General features: G+C 43.8%; 1 protein-coding gene across 3 annotated transcripts in view; it reads left to right on the plus strand.

Moving 5' to 3' along the window:
• ARHGAP44 (Rho GTPase activating protein 44) overlaps positions 1-20,456 on the plus strand; it is a 119,765-nt gene that overhangs the window by 62,650 nt on the left and 36,659 nt on the right. For all 3 annotated transcript variants that reach the window (XM_061391119.1, XM_061391121.1, XM_061391120.1), the window contains exons 2-5: positions 8,333-8,372; positions 8,747-8,851; positions 15,663-15,739; positions 19,110-19,221. In XM_061391119.1, coding sequence (XP_061247103.1) covers positions 8,333-8,372; positions 8,747-8,851; positions 15,663-15,739; positions 19,110-19,221 — 334 coding nt within the window. The remainder of the gene's footprint in view (positions 1-8,332; positions 8,373-8,746; positions 8,852-15,662; positions 15,740-19,109; positions 19,222-20,456) is intronic.

Below are 20,456 nucleotides of genomic sequence, written 5' to 3' on the forward strand. Positions count from 1 at the left end.
GAATGTGAAGTCAAGTGGGCCTTAGGAAGCATCACTACGAACAAAGCTAGTGGAGGTAATGGAATTCCAGTTGAGCTATTTCAAATTCTAAAAGATGATGCTGTGAAATGCTGTACTCAATATGCCAGCAAATTTGGAAAACTCAGCAGTGGCCACAGAACTGGAAAAGGTCAGTTTTCATTCCAATGCCTAAGAAAGGCAATGCCAAAGAATGCTCAAACTACCGCACAATTGCACTCATCTCGCATGCTAGCAAAGTAATGCTCAAAATTCTCTGAGCCAGGCTTCAACAATACATGAACCATGAACTTCCAGATGTTCAAGCTGGTTTTAGAAAAGGCAGAGGAACCAGAGATCAAATTGCCAACATCTGCTGGATCATCGAAAAAGCAAGAGAGTTCCAGAAAAACATCTATTTCTGCTTTTTTGACTATGCCAAAGCCTTTGACTGTGTGAAGAAGTGAAGTGAGGTCACTCAGTCGTGTCCAACTCTTTGGGACCCTGTGGACTGTAGCCTGCCAGGCTCCTCTGTCCATGGGATTCTCCAGGCAAGAATACTGGAGTGTGTTACCATTTCCTTCTCCAGGGGATCTTCCCAATCCAGGGATCGAACCCAGGTCTCTTGCATTGGAGGCAGACGCTTTAACCTCTGAGCCACCAGGGAAGGCCTTTGACTGTGTAGATGATAAGAATTGTGAAAATTCTTCAAGAGATGGGAATACCAGACCACCTGACTTGCTTCCTGAGAAATCTATATGCATCACAGGAAGCAACAGTTAGAACTGGACATGGAACAACAGACTGGTTCCAAATCGGGAAAGGAGTATATCAAGGCTGTATATTGTCACCCTGCTTATTTAACTTACATGCAGAGTGCATCATAAGAAATGCTGGACTGGATCAAGCACAAGCTGGAATCAAGATTGCCTGGAGAAATATCAGTAACCTCAGATATTCAGATGGCACCACCCTTATGGCAGAAAGTGAAGAGGAACTAAAAAGCCTCTTGATGAAAGTGAAAGAGGAGAGTGAAAAAGTTGGCTTAAAGCTCAACATTCAGAAAACTAAGATCATGGCATCTGGTCCCATCACTTCCTGGAAACAGTGACAGACTTTATTTTCTGGGGCTCCAAAATCACTGCAGATGGTGACTGCAGCCATGATATTAAAAGATGCTTGCTCCTTGGAAGAAAAGTTACAACCAACCTAGACAGCTTATTAAAAACCAGAGACATTACTTTGCCAGCAAAGGTCCATCTACTCAAAGATATGATTTTTCCAGTAGTCATGTATGGATGTGAGAGTTGGACTATAAAGAAAGGTGAGCATTGAAGAATTGATGCTTTTGAAGTGTTGTGTTGGAGAAGACTCTTGAGAGTCCCTTGGACAGCAAGGAAATCCAACCAGTCCATGCTAAAGGAAATCAGTCCTGAGCATTCATTGGAAGGACTGATGCTGAAGCTGAAACTTCAATACTTTGGCCACCAGATGCAAAGAACTGACTCATTTGAAAAGATCGTGATGCTGGGAAAGATTCAAGGCAGGAGGAGAAGGGGACGACAGAGGATGAGATGGTTGGATGGCATCACTGACTCAATGGACATGAGTTTGAGTGAACTCTGGGAGTTTGTGATGGACAGGGAGGCCTGGCGTGCTGCAGTCCATGGGATTGCAAAGAATCGGACACGACTGAGCAAGTGAACTGAACTGAACCCATTAGTGATAGTGAAATTAATATAGTGAGCACAGTAGAAAATATTAGAAAATATTTTAGCAGAACAATGCTTACTAAAATATTATTGTAATAGGCATTGTTCTGTTAAAAGATGTTTCATTTGGGTACCAGATAAGGGCATGTGGCCTTTTTCACTGAGCATAATGTCTTTAAACACCTATCCATATGGTCACTTGTGTCAATAGATCCTTCCTACTTATTGTTGAGTGTTTGTTGTTGGTCAGTTGCTAAGTTGTGTCTGACTCTTTGCAAAACTGTAAACTGCAGGACACCAGGCTTCCTTATCTTTCACTATCTCCTGGAGTTTGCTCAGATTCATGTCCATTGAGTTGGTGATGCTATCTAACCATCTCATCCTTTGCTGCCGCCTTCTCCTTTTGCCGTCAACCTTTCCCACTCAGCTTCCCTCATGTCTCAGTTGGTGAAGAATCTGCCTGCAATGCAAGAGACCCTGGTTCAGTTTCTGGGTTGGGAAGATCCACTGGAGAAGCAATAGGCTACCCACTCCAGTATTCTTGGGCTTCCCTTGTGGCTCAGCTGGTAAAGAATCCGCCTGCAATGTGGGAGACCTGAGTTTCATCCCTGGGTTGGGCAGATCCCCTGGAGAAGGGAAAGGCTACCCACTCCAGTATTCTGGGCCTGGAGAATTCCATGGACTGTATTGTCCATGGGGTCACAAAGAGTTGGACACGACTGAGTGACTCACTCACTTTTCCCAGCATTGGGGCCTTTTCCATTGAGTCTCTTCACATCAGGTGACCAAAATATTGGAGCTTCATCATCAGTCCTTCCAATGATATTCTAGGTTGGTTTCCTTTAGGATTGACTGAGTGTTTTACAAATTATTGAGTGTATTCTGCTATTAATCCACTCACCTGATGAAGGACATTTAGGATGTTTGCTTGTTATACATGAAGTGTCCATGAACATTTATGAGGGTTTTTTAGGGGGGAACATAAATTTCATTTCTATAGAGTGGGATTGCTAGGTCATGTGGCAAGTGTATGTTCAAGTTCATAAAACTACCAAGCTTTTTTCCCCAGTGACTGTTCCGTCTTCCATTGCCCCACTCTCAGCTGTGTGTAAGGATTCCAGTTGGTCCACATCTTCTCCAGAACTTGATATAGTCAGGGTTTTGCATTTTTTGTTGTTATTTTGTTATATTGTGTTATCTCATTTGGGTATTAATTTGTATTTTCCTAGTGGATACTGATGTTGAACAGTTTTCCCCTTGCTTATTTGCCATTTATTCCTCTTCTTTGATAAAATTTCCATTCAAAAATTCTGTAACACAATTATCCTTCAACTAAAAAATAAATTTTAAAAAGTTTCTGTTTGGGTATTGTTGCCCATTTTGTAACAGGATGTTTTTTACTGTTAAATTTAAGAGCTCTGCGTATATTCTGGATACAGTTCTTTTATGTGAACTACAAATATTTAAATATTTCTTGTTTCAGTGGATTTCCTTTTCATTTTTTAGACCTGCCTTTGACAGAGCAGAAGCTTTTAATTTAAATGAAGTCTAATGTATCCTTTTTTTAATTTTATGGATCATGCTTTTGATATTTCCAAGAACTCATTGCCTAACCCCAAGGTCAAAGATATTTTCTCATGTTTTCTTCAAAAGTTTTATAGTCTCTTGTTTTGTATTAGGTCTGTGAACCTTTATGAATTTTTATATATGATATGATGTATGGGACAAAGTTCATATTTTTTGATGTGAATGTCGAATTGTACCAGCATAGTTTGTTAAAAGGACTCTTCTTCCTCTTTATATCTTTGTCAGAAGTCAATTGCTTATATCTATCTAGGTCCATTTTCCTTATTCTGTCCCATTGATCTGTTTTTCTGTCCTTTCACTACCAGATTCTTTTGATTACTTAGTTTTATAGTAGGTTGCCGGGGTCCAGCCCCGGTGGATCCAGGGAATTCAAAGCGGGGACGGCGTCGGCGAACTGGATACAGTAGCTTTAATTAAATATTAATTAGAGATATAAAGAGTAATAGAATAAGGATAGCTCAGCAGGAAAATTCAGTGGAGAAAAGAGGCTGAATAACTTGGTTTACATGGAAAGCTAATAAAATTCCAAGGCAAGGAATTTACATCACCTACATAGGCCGCAGGCGTCCTCCTGTTCTCCCGAAGGAGAGGAGACACTAAGGCCTCCCCAGTCAGATCTCAGAAGCCCAGGCATAATTAGTAGGCTTGACGAGCCTCCATTCTCCAGATGGGAATTCAGCCAGAAGGTGAGAGAAAGAACGACATGGGGAGACCAAGTTTCGGTGAACAAGGCCCACACTTTATTTTCCAAAGTTTTTATACCTTAAGTTGTGCATAGAGTATAATGGGGGAAGGGGTAGAGTCAGCAGTAAGCCAGGCTTTCTTCCTGCAAACTTATCATATGCAAAAGTTTAGGTGATTTACATCATCTTCTGGCCAAGAGGCCTGTTAACATTGTATGACCCTTTCTTCAGAAAATTTATTTTTCTCTAAAGGTGATTATTCTAAAGTCAGGCACCACCCTCCGAAAGCATTAAAGTTGCATTCCTATAGGGCCAAGGTGTGGTGGGCTGTAACAAGAAAAGAATTAACTCAAGGGTCCAAGGTTACAAACATTCCTACTTACATTCCTATACACCAATTATATTAATCAATACACTCCTAGGGACACAGTAGGTAAGGGATATGGAAACTTAGCAGCAAACATTGGCCCAACAAGTGAAAAACCCTTCACCAATACAATTTCTAATCAATCTTTTAACTGCTCAAAGGAATCTGTATTTAGACAGCTTAGAATATCTCATGCCTCTCACGGTTGGGAGGCTGTGAACAATCACATGTGGCCAGAAGAACCTGAAGGGCAGGCTAGAGAACTTCCAAAGGAGTTTGTAGGTTGAAACACTCTTGTCACGCCCAGGAACTTTATTAACTGGAGCTGTAAGTTAACTCTTTTTCAGAGAGAGGTGGTGGGGGACAGCCCCCTGTAAAGTCAGAGGTTTAGGTGAGAGCACAAGCAGTAAAGTAGGCAGACTCTGGTTTTGGGGGTAGATGCTCGAGAATTTCCAGGGGGACTCCTGAGGCTCGATCCCGCCTTTGCGTATGCCGAGCTTCCTTCCTCCTGACCTTTGCCATGGGCGGAGTTCCTCACGCTGGCTCCCGGCAGTAGGTCTTAAAATTGAATGAGTACTGCAAATTTATTCTATCTAAAAATTGTTTTGTATATTCTATTCCCTTTGCAATTTCGTATTGATTTTAGATTGTTTGTATCTATAACAAATCCTTTCAGAATTTTGATTGGGATTGTATTTAATCATAACCAATTTTTTGAATATTAATATCTTTATTATGTTGAGTGTTCCAGTCCACAAACACAGTATTTCTCCCTTGATGTAGATTTTTTATTTCTTTCATAAGTATTTTATAGTTTTTAACATGTACTTTCTGTACCTATGTATTTATAAATTTATTCCTAAGTATTTTACTTTTCAAAGCAGTTGTTAATAGTATTTTATTTTTAATCCTAATATATATTCACTGCTAGTATATAGAAATAAAATTTATTTTTGTTTGTTTACTTTATGTCCTGTAACCTTGCTGAATTCATTGGCTCTAGGAATTTTTTTTTTTTCTTGGTAGATTCCTTGGTATTTTCTACATAAACAAACATGTCATCTGCAAATAGGGACATTTTAATATGTTCCTTTCATATCTGTATGTTTTTTTTATTTCCTTTATTGCCCTAAGTAAAACTTCTAGCACCATATTGAATGAGTGTTGAGTACAAACTTGGATCAAGGCATCTATATCCTGAGGAATATTGGTTTATAGTTAGCTTTTTTTTTTTTTTTTTTTTTTACTGTTTTTTGTCTGGTTTTGGTATCAAAGGAATACTAGCTTCATAAAATCAATTGGGAAGCATTTCCTGCTCTTCTGTATTCTGGAAGAGATTATGTAGAATCGGTGCTAATTTTTCTTTAAATATTTGGTAAAGTTCTCTTGTGAAATCTCTGGGTCTGAATTTTTTTTCCAAGGTTTTTAATAGTACAGGTTCAATTTCTTAATAGTCACAGGGCTATTTAGATTATTTCTTTCATATTGAGTGTATTGTAATTTGTTTTTAAGTCCATTAGTCCATTTCACGTAACTTGTCAAATTTACATGTATGTGGTTAATTGTTCAAAGACAACCTTTTGAAACCTACAGGATTTTGTAGTGACATTTCCTGTTTCATTCCTATTCTGTCTTCTCTTTCTTCCTATTTTCAGTTGTGCTAGAGGTTTTTTCAACTGTATTCTCAAAGAACCAGCTCTTTGTTTCTTGGTTTTCTCTGTTACTATTTTGTTTTAGACTTCTTTATTTCTGCCCTTTATGATTTAATTCCTTCTGCTTGCTCTGGGCTTATTTTTGGTCTTTTTTTTTTATAAGTTGTTGCACTAGAGGTTACTCATTTGAAAATGTTTCTCTTTTCTGATGTATGATTTTAGTGCTATAAAATTTCCTCCCAGCACTGCTTTGGCTGTGTCTGCCATTTTGATACATTACATTTTCATTTTTATTCAGTTCGTTAGTTTTTTTCCTTTGAGACTTTCTCTGTTCCAGGAATTATTTAGAAGCATTCTGTTTAGTGTCTGAGTGTTTGGACATTTTCTTCTTATCCTTCTGTTAGTGATAGGAGAATATACTGTATATGATTTCAGTTCTTTCAGGCTCATAATGTTATGAACCCAGATGTTATGTATCTTGGTCTATGTACTGGAGAAGAATATTCTGCTGATGTTGGTTGGAGTGTTCTTCTATAAATGTCAAATTCTTTTGTGGCGGTTGTGGTTTAGTCTCTAAGTTGTGTCCGACTCTTGTGACCTATGGACTGTAGCCTGCCAGACTCCTCTGTCCATGGGATTTTCCAGGCAAGTATACTGGAGTAAAAGAAAAGTGAAAGTTGCTCAGTCGTGTCTGACTCTTTGTGACCCTGTGGACTATACAGTCCATGGAATTCTCCAGGCCAGAATACTGGAGTGGGTAGCCTTTCCCTCCTCTCCAACCCAGGGATTGAACCCAGGTCTCCTGCATTGCAGGCAGGAGGTACAAGGGAAGCCCAAGAATACTGGAGTGGGTAGCCTATCCCTTCTCTAGCAGATCTTCCAGACCCAGGAATCGAACCAGGGTCTCCTGCATTCCAGGCGGATTCTTTACCAACTGAGGTATCAGGGAAGCCCATACCAGGGTGGTTTGCCATCTCCTTCTCCAGGGGATCTTCCTGACCCAGGGATCGAACCTGGGTCTCCTGCACTACAGACAGATTCTTGACTGACTGAGCTACCAGGGAAGCCCCTGGAATTCTGTTCATATATACTCTTGCTGATTTTTTTTTTAGCTGGTCTGTCAGTTGTTGAGAGAAGAAATATTGACATCTCTGCGTTTGTACTTTCCTTCTCGTATTTTGTGGCTTTGTAGTTTGGTGCATACACATTCAAGATGCTGTGTCTTCTTGTGGATTGATGCTTTTATCACTATATTCTCCTCTATATTTCTGGTCATTTTCTTTATTCTGACTCTACTTTATCTGCTCTTAATACTGCCACTTTTGCGTTCTTTTGATCAATGCTTGCATGATATCTTTTCCTGTCCTTTTACCTTCAGCCTACCCATATCATATTTGAAGTGAGATTCTTGTGGCCCACATGATTTCTTTCAGTCCACTCTTGGCACTCTGTATCTTAATCGGCATATTTATTAGGCTATTTGCATTTAATATGATTATAAATATGTTAAGGCTTAAGCCTGCCATTTAATTTTTTTGTATTATGTCTGTTCTTTTTTTTTTTTAATTGCTTTGTATTCTTTTTCTTTCTTTTCTGTGGGTTAGTTTATATTTTGATTTTTTTTGAGTATGCCTCTTTGTGCTTGGCTCCAGGAAGATTTGCATTTTCCTCTGATGCTGAGACAGGGATTGCTAACAGGTTGGGACACTCCAGCCAGCATCTAGGTTCTTTTCCCGGAAGTGTTAACCTCTGGTTTCAGCCCCCCACTTTCTGGGGGGGTACATCATACTAGTGGCCAGATCTCGGTGGTGACATTTGCATTTGTCACCAGGACTCAACGCTTTCTCTGTCTTTGCTGTTGATCAATCTCTGCCACGTTTGCTTGTTTGGGAGAGACCAAAGGGAATGGGTGGGGGAACCTACTTAATTCTATCAATTGAAAAAAGAATACCTGGAGGCAGAAAAAGGTGTGTTTGTTGTGCTTCATCTAGGTTTCCACACAGTAGCGGGAGACCCCTCAGAGCCTATGTTTTTGCTGGAAATGCTGGTTACTTGATGTTCCTTGTCAATCTGCCTACATTTTCTCTTGTTAGAAATCATTGCTGTTGATGCAAGCTAGTATATCCAGGATGGAGAAACAACAAGGTCCTGCTGTGTAGCCCAGGAAACTGTGTTTAATATCCTGTAATAAACCACAAATGGAGAAGAATATGAAAGAACGTGCATAGATGTATAGCTCAATCACTCGATAAGTGGATAGGGTGGGGAGTAATTATGAGACCATATCCCTGCTTTTGGTTTTTTAACTGATATGTGTCTCCATTTTCCCTTTAGGGCCGAGAAGACAGAAGTTCTGAGTGAAGACCTTCTTCAGGTAAGGTTGTCACTGGCCCGTAACTCATAGATGTCAAAGACATCTTCCCTTTTACAGCCGAGCCCTTCCTGATGTTGTTCAGACTCTCCACTGCTCCTCCCCCAGTCCATTTAGAGATGCAGCTTTTTCTCTTTACAATGGCACCCTGCATGGTGCACAGCAGCCTCAGTGGGACTTTTCAGGAGACATGGGAAGGCATTTCACCACACGGTTAGCAAAGTGTCCCCGAGTCTGTGATCCCCTCCTTTTCTCTCCCGCATTGGATGTTGTCTCTGCAGAAACAGGGGTCAGTCTTGTCCCTGGATTATCCAGACCCATGATCCCACTTCTGACCTCACCTCACCCGGGGGCCCTGCCCCCTGCTCTGTCCGCAGGTAGAGAAGCGGCTGGAGCTGGTGAAGCAGGTCTCCCACAGCACACACAAGAAGCTCACGGCATGTCTGCAGGGCCAGCAAGGGGCCGAGGCTGACAAGCGCTCCGTAAGTGCCCTCTCGGCCCCGGGGGAGGTGGAATTTGCCTGCTGACCGCCCGGCCAGTGTTTGAGACTCGTAGCCCTGCCTGAAGCACCTCCACCCTCACTAAGATGTGGTTCCCATCCTTGTCCTCCCCAGACTGGGGCAGCCCCCGAGGAGAGCAGGACGGGCTTAGATCCCACTGCTAAGGAGGCTGCCACGTTTCCCTTACCGCTGCTGCTCATCTACTGATTCCATTTGCCTCCATAGTATCTTAAGATCACATGGGAAAAAAAATTACACTGTGGTTTTGGGGGTTACAAGGGACATATAAAGGCTCTTATGAAGACCATTTTTGCTGCAATGATGCAGTAAACATAACGTGATGCATAACAGGGCTCCAGGGTCTCTGTCTAGAACCTGCACTAGTGCTGAAGGCATTGCATCATGCAGCTCCACTGGACAGTCCTTGAGGGGGATGATCCTGAAGGCTTACTTCCCTCTTGACCCCCACCTCCCTCAAATTCAGCAGAGATGAACAGATATTCTTCCTTTTTTCAAAAAAAAAAATCTTACTAATATTAGTTTATTTTTTGTTTGTCTGCTGTGCTCAGTCGCTCCTTGAAACCTCATGGACTGTCACCCGCCAGGCTCCTCTGTTCATGGGGTTTCCCAGGCAAGAATACTGGGTTGCCATTTCCTACTCCAGGGGATCTTCCCAACTCAGGAATCTAACCTGCATCTCCTGCATCTCCTGCACTGGCAGACAGATTCTTTACCACTGAGCCACCTGGGAAGCCCTCTGAAAAGATATTCTCAAGTGTTCACTTGGCTTTGTTCCAGGGGAGGGGCAGTCTAGGGGGTTTCTTTCCCCCTTGAGTTGATGATCAATGTGTCTGGTGTCTGTCTGATTTTCTCTGACCAGGAGTTCTTGTTGACGTCACTTCCTGGTGGTCGCCCTGAGCCCCCAACTCTGTTGGCCTCGCCTCTCTTGGCTATTCTGACGCGTCCTCCGAGCTCACACTGCAAGACCAGATCACTTTGCTCGCTCCATCGATCATTCCGTTTTCTCCTCCCAACCCTGGTTTCTTCTTTCTTAACTTTCCCAGCAGGAACTACTGATGTGTGGTAGAAAGAAAATGTTTACTGCTTTGCAGTGTCTGTGGAAGTAATTCGATGTGTATTGGGGATTTCGGCAAGGGAAGCCTGACACTCGTCCCTCTTGTCAACCGCTGGTCTGTTCTCTGTGTCCACAAATCTGCTTTTGTTTCCTAAGTGGGTTCGTTTGTGTCCTCTTTTAGATTCCACATTTAAGTGATAGCATATGGTATTGTCTCCCCCTGTCTGACTTCACTTAAGTGATAAACTCTAGGTCCATCCATGGTGCTGCACGTGTTGTTATTTTCCTCTTTTATGGCTGATGGTATTCCTTTGTATATATGAACCACATCCTGATCCATCATCTGTTGATGGGCCTTTAGATTGCTTCCACGTCCTGGCTACTGCGACTAGCCAGGCCAGCAACATCTTACTGTTTGATTCTCAGCTCAGATGCCACCTTCTTGGTGCAGCTTCTCTCACCATCTGATGTGTTTGCTCCCTCCCCCAGTCACACCCCCCAATTCCATGTTCTTCCTAGCACATGTTGTTCTCTAAAATCGCTGTGCTTCTTCATCTTCTCCCGTGTCCGTTCCCAGTCCTGGTATGTGAGCTCCATGGGAGCAGGGATCTTATCTTCCCATCACGGCTGCATCCTTAATGCCTCTAATGGGGCCTGCCACGTGAAGGCAGCGCTAAAAATAGATGTGTCATGACTGGATAGCCCGTGAGTATTTTAGGCACAGGAGTTGCCCAACGCATCGCGCCAATTTAAATCTTTCCTATTCTTTTCTTTTAAAATCTTTATTTAATTTGTTACAGTATTGCTTCTGTATTATGTTTTGGTTTTTTGGCTCCAAGGCATGTGGGATCTTAGTTCCCTGATCAAGGATCAAACCTACACGCCCTTCATTGGAAGGCGGATTCGTAACCACTGGACCACCAGGGAAGTCCCAAATCTTTGCTGTTCTTTACAGAAGCAATTTAGGTTGATGGTTCTGAGTTTAAGGGCTGGGATATGACTCTCTGAGCTTGAAGCCCAGCTCTGCTGTTTCCGGATTTTGCCTGACAGAGAACAAGTCAGTTACCTCTATAAGCCTTGGTTTCTTCACTTGGAAAATGGTAGTAACAGTGAATCCCTACTTAGTAGGGTTGTTTGAGAATTCTGTGAGATCATTCATATAAATGCTTAGCATGGTACTTGACCTAAGTACATAGTAAAGAAACAGAAGCTGCTGTTATTGTGGCCCTGTTATTGGTCCAGAATCACCTGAGAACTGCTGAGCCCCAGGGAACAAGTGTGCCTGGATTAGAGGGTAGTAGACAGAGGTTCTCAGAGATGGGGCTGTGTGTGAGCGCGTGTGTATGTTTGGGAAGCAGAGTGGATATTAGAATGAGACTTTTTGTCTCTGAGTCATCCTACAAACTGTGCTGCTTCTGCCCAAGATAATTTTGGAAAGAACAATCATCTCAGACAAGTCAGATCGACTGCTTTTGCAAACCCTGGAACATTCTGTGTCCCCGTCTTTAACTCTTAAGCATCTCTCGGCACTCCAGAATCAGGAGGAAGTGTATTCTAATAGCTTCCCTTTGACCTGGAAAGCCACTGGTCAGGGTGAAGCTTGCTAAGATCTCTTTACCTGGGCTCTAATGGTCCCTGGTGGCTCAGACGGTAAAGATTCCAGCTACAATGTGGGAGACAGAAGAGAGGCAGATTCGATCCCTGGGTCGGGAAGATCCCCTGGAGAAAGGATTGACAGCCCGCTCCAGTATTCTTGCCTGGAGAATTCCATGGACAGAGGAACCTGGTGGGCTACAGTCCATGGAGTCACAAAGAGTTGGACACAGCTGAGCGACTAACACAGTAGTCCCTGGAATGCTAGTGGTTCTTTCAGCCTGGATCTTTGTCAGCCAGAGAATGGTGGCTTTTCTAGACATGTGGGCAGTTGGATCCTTCAAAGTCTCCATATGCTTCTAAGTTAGGTGGGGGTGAGCAGAGGGTGGGGAAGAGAGCAAGTAATATCTCAGGAGCAGGTAGGCATTGGGATAAATTAATCAGCACGGTGCCCTGTGTCTACCGAGCCCTCAGCTTTTCCTTTTGTCTTAGAAAATTTCTTTAGGAATAAAGAAATAATTTGGAGTCTGTTGTGAGTTGTAGTCCATTCACTTCTTCTATTCACCTGCCTTTGATTGTAGATTATTACTGTCTCGTTTTTGACATGAAGGTATAACCCGTTTCTTCCTTTCTTTTTTTCCTTTGGTAGCTTCCTTTTAATTTCTTGATTCTTTTCTTCTCTTAGTTTCTGGACTCTTACAGCATCTACACAAGCAAAAACTCACTAATTGAAGTTTTACCCCTTCAACACCAATGCCCTTGAAATCCACATGCCCACAAGGCCCTCAGTGTCTCCTCCACAGCAAATCCTTTCTTAGGAGCATCACTTGGTCCACAGGCACAGACCCTGTCTTGTGACCATTACACCATCAGTACAGGACTTGTTTAAATGTTGTCATCATTCAGTGATCTGTGTAGCCATTAAAAAAAAAAAACAACCAGCATGAGGCAGTTCTTTCTACGTCTTGATAGGAAATGACGTGAACGATATCTCAATGTGAAAAGGAAAACGAAGTGTAGGGTTGGATATATCGTGTGCTGACAGTGTGAGGGGGAAAATGTGTCCATTAAACATGGACACACACTCACATACATAATTGGATCTGCTTAGAATACTTATGGAAGGAGACACAGAAAACTGATCACTGCCATGATTCTGGGGACAGGAACCAAGTGGCTGAGGGTTAAGGATGGTCTGCTTTTCTTTCTTTTTTTAACCATTTTAGACGTTTCTCTACAACGTGCCTTAAGTAACTCCTTTTGAACGGTGAGGGTGGGAGCAGATTCTCTCGGAAGATACTGTTCCTGTGCCTTTAATTAAATCTCTGGAAACCTGGACCTAATAGCTTTGTAGGACAGCTAGAAAGTGGTGTTTAAGTTTGGATGTATGATTTCTTGGTTGCCTGGTCTCTTTGTTACCCAGAATAATGTCTCATTTTATGTGAAATGGTGGGGCAGCAGGATTATTCCTCGAGTGAAAGGCGTGTAACCGGGAAGTGGTACCCGGGTAGGTAGGCACCCCATTCACGGAAGTTAGACGTCCTCTCTGAGGGGAGGGAGGGGCCTGTGACTTGGACCCACCCAGGGTGTCCTGGGTTTTCCTGGGCTGGAGAGCAATAACCTCTCACGTGTCCTGGTCTCTCCTCCTTCCGGAGCCCCAGGAACTCCATCCCATTCTTGGGGTTGACCTGTCTCCTGCGATTTTTCCCTGGAGATACCTGGAGCCTGCTGCTCTCCTGGGGATGTTCAAACCAGATTCCTAATAATCCACCTTCATCTTGGTTCCTCTCTCACGTCATCCAGTTTCGTGTTTCAGGATTGAGTTATTTTAAACAGATCATTTGGTTTTTAAACAAGCCCCCAGTGGTCCCCAGGTCCCCTAGAATCCAACTCCTACCTCCGGCTAATGAGGACCTGCGCAGTCTAGCCTCCACCTCCTCCCTGACTGCTCCCCCTTCTCTCACTGAGCTCCAGTCGTGCTGGTCTCCTGGGGATGGATGCTGAGCTGGCCCGGTATCCTACCTCCAGACCTTTGCACCTGCCATTCCTCTGCCTGGAATGTTCTGTCCCATCTGGAGGCTTGGCTGACTTTGTCTCCCTTCAGGGTGCTTCCTAAAGGTACCCTCTCTGGGGGGAGGGTCTTTTCTCATCACTGCTCCCTCACCACAGCTGCCCACGCTGCCTGTTGTCCTGCTTTCTGTTGCCCGCACGGCACTTCCAGCTCTTGAAACGGTCTCCTTCATAGTGTCTGTGTTTAGTATTTGTCTCCCTGCCCTGGGATGTAAGCTCCCTGAAAGCAGCGTCTGGTCTGTCATCACAGCTGCGGTACCCAGGTAGGTGGGCACCCCGTTCACTCTGGGGAGGAGGTGAGTGACAGCTGAGGGCCTCTGGGTCCTGAGGCAAAGGCTGTGGGGTGGGAGGGGGTCTGTGTGGTGGTGCAGACCGGAAGACCTAAGGAGATCCCGTTGTTCTCACTTTGTTGTTCTCAGCGTGTGCTGGATGGTGTAGGCTCAGGAAGAACAGGGCTTGTCCACACTTAGTAAGGAGGGAAGATGTATCATTCTGCGATCATAGATTGTTCTGCCTTTCTGCCTCCCTCCTTCTCTCTCTCCCTCACTTCCCACATAACATAAAACTTGCCATTTTAACTATTTTGAGGAGTACAATTCAGTGACATTTAGTGCAGGGACAGTATTGTGCAGCTACCACCATAATCTACTTCCAGAACATTTCCGTCTCCCCAAAAGGAAACCCCATACTCATCAATTAATCCCCCTCCCCCGCAGTTCAGTTCAGCGGCTCAGTTGTGTCCGACTCTTTGCAGCTCCATGGACTGCAGCAGGCCAGGCCTCCCTGTCCATCACCGACTCCCAGAGTTTACTCAAACTCATGTCCATTGAGTCGGTGATGCCATCCAACCATCTCATCCTCTGTTGTCCCCTTCTTCTCCTGCCTTCAATCTCTGCCAGTATCAGGAGAGTCAGTTCTTCAAACGAGTCAGTTCTTCACATCAGGTAGCCAATGTATTGGAGTTTCCCCCTCATCTCTTAACCACAAATCTAGCTCCCATCCCCATGGATTTGTTTATTCTGGAGATCTTATATAAGTAGATCATATATCATGTGCCCATTTTCTCTGGCGATGCCTTCAGGGTTCATCCACATTGTAGCCTGTGTCAGGACTTCATTCTCTTTTTACGGCTGTGTAGTAGTTCCTTTTTGTGGATGGACTGCGTTGCGTTTCTTTACTCACCCGTTGATGGACATTGGTGCTGTTTCTACCTTTTGGCTATTGTGCATTGGGCCGCTCTTCACATCATGCATGTTTTTATTCAGCCATCTGTTTCAGAGTATTTTGGGTACATCCCCAAGAGTGGAATTGCCGGGCCATATGGTAATTTTGTTTAACTTATTGAAATACTGCCAAACTTTTCCCCAGTGCTGGACCGTTTTACATCTCTTCTGGCAAAGCATGAAGGTTCCAATTTCTCCACATGCTCACCAATATTTATTTTATGTACCCACAAATATGTATTATTAATATTATGATAGCCATCCTAGTGGGGGTGAGGTGGTATCTCTATTGCAGATTTCATTTGGTTTCCTTAATGACTAATGATGTTCAGCATCTTTTCACGTGCTTATTGGCCATTTTATATCTTCTTTGGAGTCTGCCTTATATTGATGATTACTTTGTTTGCATTATAATTCTAGGTGAACATTTTCTCTCTTTCTTGACCATAAGCTGCCTTGTTTATAAATTAGGGCTAATGCACTTCTTAAGAAAGAGTTTGATTTCTAATTAAAGCATGGTTCAAGTCTTTAGCGTAATTTTGAAATCTCTTTTTTTCCGTGTTGCTATCCTACTAGATTTTAAAATGCAGCAGGTAAACCTTAGCCTTATTTTCCAAATTAGCAAATTTTGTTTTAATTTTCTGAATTTTGATATGTCTGAGTCTAACCCACCTTTGTATCCTCTGAATTTTTAGGTTTTATACATATTTTAAAGTCAATTTGTTTCTTAGCTAACAGGGTATCTAGGCAAGTATTTGACTTCTCACTATTTTCATATAAGTGGGTAACTGTTGAAGTCATTTTCATTACCACATTCTTTTTTCCTTTTCAGAAAAAATTGCCTTTGACAACACTGGCTCAGTGTCTGATGGAAGGGTCAGCTATCCTGGGAGATGACACACTTCTTGGGTAAGGAGATACCACGCATGGGTTCGTGCCAAATCTGGGAAAGTCCCCGTCCTTAATGAGGGGATGAGCACATCTCAGCAAGGCGCTGAGGACCCTGAAGCCTGGCTGGGGACTGGATGGGGAAGAAGGAGTGGTGGCCAGTGAGAAATGGAGCCCCCAGGCCCTGGAGTCACAGTGTCTGGGCAGGAGGCAGCTCCCAAGGGTAGAAACTAATGTAAAACTGTAGGGACTTCCCTGGCGGTCCAGTGGTTAGGACTCCATGCTTCCACTGCAGGGGGCGTAGGTTTGATCCCCAGTTGGGGAACCAAGAGCCCACATGCCATGAAGTGTGGTCAAAAAAAAAAAAAATTGGTTGAAGGGCACTCAAAATCCCTTGGGTCCCAGCAGAAGCAAATATGAAATCTCTCCGTGTCAGATGTCAGAACTTATAGGATTCCCAGAAGAACAACCCTTGCTGATTTTGAGCTCACAGTAAAAACAAATTAAAAATAGAAGCATCATGAGAGAGGGTCAGCAGGCACAGCTGATGGGAGAATTGGACCCTAAGGGCTAAAAATACTAGGATGGCATGAAAGGAAATGGACAGTAATTACATTTAAAGTGAAATTTAAAAATTTAATAAACACAAATTCTTGACAAGAAAAAAATCAATACAAGGGGAAAAAAGAAGAGGCAGAATCAAAGAAAACCAAATAGAACTTTTAAAAATTCAAATTATATTTATTATATTTTAAAAACTTGAGAGAAACCGGAAGTTGCACACAGATATGGAAACTGGTGACCTTGAAAACATATCTGGAGTCACCCCAAGAATGACCAGAATAAAGTACAGTTCCTTTGGGTTTTCCTGTAAGAGCTTCCAGAAGCTCCTGAATGAAAGTCTTGGCTGACCAATAGAAGCACTAAGGATACAGGCAACATTAAGTGGAGAAACTCAAGTGGCGGGTTATAAATATAGAGCATTAATGTGTAGTAGCTGCTCCTGAAGAAGAAAATAGAAGGGTGAGTTTCTGGTTGAATTTTCCTTTTCTATATTTGAAGAAAAGCATGAGTCTTCAGATTTAAGGAGCACAAAAAGTCCTGACAGAGATCCACAAAAAGAAATCCATCACTGGACACACCACTGTAAAACTGCTACACACCATTGACACAAAAGAGAGATTTAAAGTCGAGCAGAGAAAGCTTGTAGTTGTTCAGTCACCAAGTGTGTATACAAGGGCACTTAGACTGATAACTGACTATTTATGAGCCAACATAAATGCCAGGAAATAAGGGAGGAATATCTTCAAGTAGTGAGTGGAAAATGTGAGAAATCTAGATTCAGTGATGTACTGAACTGTCATTCAAGAAGAAGGAGACAGGACTTCCCTGCTGGCCCAGTGGTTAAGAATCCTCCTCGTAATGCAGGGAACAGTGAGTCCCACCCCTGGCTGGGGATCTGAGATCCCACATGGCTTGGGCGAGCAAAGCCCACGTGTTGCAGCTACTGAGCCAGCGTGCACCACAACTAAGACCTGACAGCCAAAGAAGCAAATATTTTTTAAAAAAATCTTAAGGAATAAGAGGAAAATAGGGTATCTTCAGGCACAGATTTAGAGGAATTACTATTTGCATGTTCTCACTGAGAAACTAGTTAAGGTTGTGTGTGGTAAATTATGTCCAGAAGAAAAGAATGAAATGCAAATAGCAAGAAAGCATTAAAAAAAAAAAAAAAAGTATGCTGGGAAAGATTGAGGGCAGGAGGAGAAGGGGGCGACAGAGGATGAGATGATTGGATGGCATCACCGACTCGATGGACATGGGTTTGAACAAATTGCTGGAGGTAGCGAGGGACAGGGAAGCCTGGAGAGCTGCAGTCCGTGGGGTTGCAAAGAGTCAGACACGACTTAGTGACTGAACAACAAACAGCAAAGTGAATGTGCTGGAAAGGATGAAGAAATTCTTTTTCCGTCTTCCCATCTTAGGCTCTTCCATGAGCCCTACAAATAAAATTGACAGAGGACAGATGAATAAGAGAAAAAGCATACGTGTTTGATTGTCATACACGTGGGAGAACTCAATGATGAGTAACTCAAAGGGGTGACTTGAACTTGGGCCTATGTAGCATTTTTAACAAAAGAGCAGTGATTTTTAGAGATGGGACAAGACAAAGAAAAAGAAATGTTAGTCTCTAGGGCAGCAGATTGTGGGAAGGTAAATATATGGGGAACTAGTAGAAGATAAGAGTTAGTAAAATTCGTAATGTGGAGTCCTCTGGGGCCGTCTCTGGGCTGATAAGGGTCTGAAATTGTCTCTGGTGATTAGCATCTGGTAGAGATGGGAGGGGGACCCCTTTACAGATTCATATCCTGCTTTTAGGACTTCCCTCATAGCTCAGTTGGTAAAGAATCTGCCTGCAGTGCAGGAGAACACGGTTTGATTCCTGGGTCGGGAAGGTCCGCTGGAGAAGGGATAGGCTACCCACTCTAGTATTCTTGGACTTGCCTTGTGTCTCAGCTGGTAAAGAATCTGCCTGCAATGGGGGAGACCTGGGTTCGATCCCTGGATTGGGAAAATCCTCTGGAGAAGGGAAAGGCTACCCATTCCAGTATTTTGGCCTGGAGAATTCCATGGACTGTATAGTCCATGGGGTAACAAAGAGTTGGACTCGACTGAGTGACTTTCACTTTCACTTTAGGCAAACAGGGAAAGAGGAGAGAGCTTCTTCTTTTTTTTCTTTTAAATATTTATTTGGCCTCACCAGGTCTTGGTTGCAGCACACAGGATCTTTCGTTGCAGCATACAGGGTCTTAGTTCCCCAACCAGGGATCGAACCCCAGCCCCCTGCATTGGAAGGCGAAGTCTGAACCACTGGACTGCCCCAGGGAAGCCCCTCTATATTTCTCTTAATTCCCCACAGACCCCCTTTTAGCCAAGACACATAGTAGGTACTCAGCATCCTTTAGAAAGTGGACAGTTTGAGAAACGAAACTGCATGGAGCAAGTTTTTCTCAAGAGTGTTTACCTGGCTGGCAGGTGGCAGCATTAGGATGTGGGTCACATCTTTCTCGGAGAAGGCACTGGTGACCCACTCCAGTACTCTTGCCTGGAAAATCCCATGGACGGAGGAGCCTGGTAGGCTGCAGTCCACGTGGCCGCGAAGGGTCGGATGCGACTGAGCAACTTCACTTGCACTTTTCACTTTCATGCACTGGAGAAGGAAATGGCAACCCACTCCAGTGTTCTTGCCTGGAGAATCCCAGGGACGGGGGAGCCTGGTGGGCTGCCATCTATGGGGTTGCACAGAGTCGGACACGACTGAAGCGACTTAGCAGTAGCACATCTTTCTCTGCAGAGTACTCAGGACGGTTTTCCTCCCCTTCTGTTGCAGGAAGATGCTGAAACTCTGCGGCGAGACAGAGGACAAGCTGGCTCAGGAGCTGATTCATTTCGAACTGCAGGTTGAGAGGGATGTGATCGAGCCGCTGTTCTTGCTGGCCGAGGTCAGAAGTGGGAGTGAGGCTGGACCCTTGTGATTAGGGTGGGCAGAGTGGTGGTCCCTAGGGTCCTTTGGCTCCAGCCTCAGCTCCAGCTCTGCCTCTCACCCACTCTGTGACACAGTGTCTCACTGGGGATCGTTACTACCCAACTGTAGGGGCTTCCCCAGCGTGGGAGCCCTTTGAGCTGAATGCTGCCCCCTTCTCCTACCCATGCCATCCTTGAGGGTGGAACCGCAAGAAAACTGGTGGCATCACTTCATCCTCCGCAGGGTCTCCGCCCCATCCTCCTCCCTGCCCTCCGCCCATCTCCAGTCTTCAGTGAAATGACAGTGGAGTCTCAAATAGGACACAAATGAACCCGTGAAAGAGAAAGAGACTCCCAGACATAGAGAGCAGACGTGGTTGCCAAGGGGGAGGGGACATGGGAGGGATGGATTGGGAGTTTGGGATTAGCACGCAAGCTAGTCTATATAGGATGGATAAACAACAAGGTCCTTCTCTATAGTACAGAGAACTAAATCCAGTCTCCTGTGATAAACCGTAATGGACAAGAATATTTTAAAAAGTGTGTGTATATATATATGTGTGTGTGTGTGTGTATGTAAGTGAATCACTTTGCTGTTTAGCAGTAATTAACACAACATTGTAAATCAACTGTACTTCAATTAAAAAAAGTTAAAAAATGAGCAGCAGCCCCTATTCATAAGCCTCTGTCCTTGGACATGGGGGCTCATGTCCGACAGACTCTGTGCAACCCCCTCACTGTCTCTGTTTAGACAGAGCCCTTCTCTGTCTACTTTAAAGGACACTGAAGCAAACTGTCCTTTTGAGAAGAAGCCTTAATGTGTAGGTGGCAACTTTGCCAGCTTCAACCAAGTGAAATTGTATCAAGTAAGAGATAAAGTGGTCGGGGGATGTTCTTTGCTGTGAACCCTGGCCCTCTTTGCATCCCCTTTCACTGGTCTTACCAACCTCCCCGGTGCTGGGGATGGTTCCGGTCTACACTGCTTGGTGACCACTGTGGCTGCTGAGTTCTTGAAATGTGTGTCGTGCAGCCAGGTGGTGCTAGTGGTGAAGAACCCCGCCTGCCAGTGCAGGAGAAATAGGCTCAGGTTCGCTCCCTGGGAAGGTGGGAGGGTAAATTAGGAGCTTGGGATACACGCACACACTCTGCTATGTATAAAATAGACAACCAACAAAGACCTCCTGTCTAGCACAAAGAACTATACTCAATATCA

The sequence above is a fragment of the Bos javanicus genome, chromosome 19 (assembly GCF_032452875.1).
Source record: "Bos javanicus breed banteng chromosome 19, ARS-OSU_banteng_1.0, whole genome shotgun sequence".
NCBI classification, from domain to species: Eukaryota; Metazoa; Chordata; class Mammalia; order Artiodactyla; family Bovidae; genus Bos; species Bos javanicus.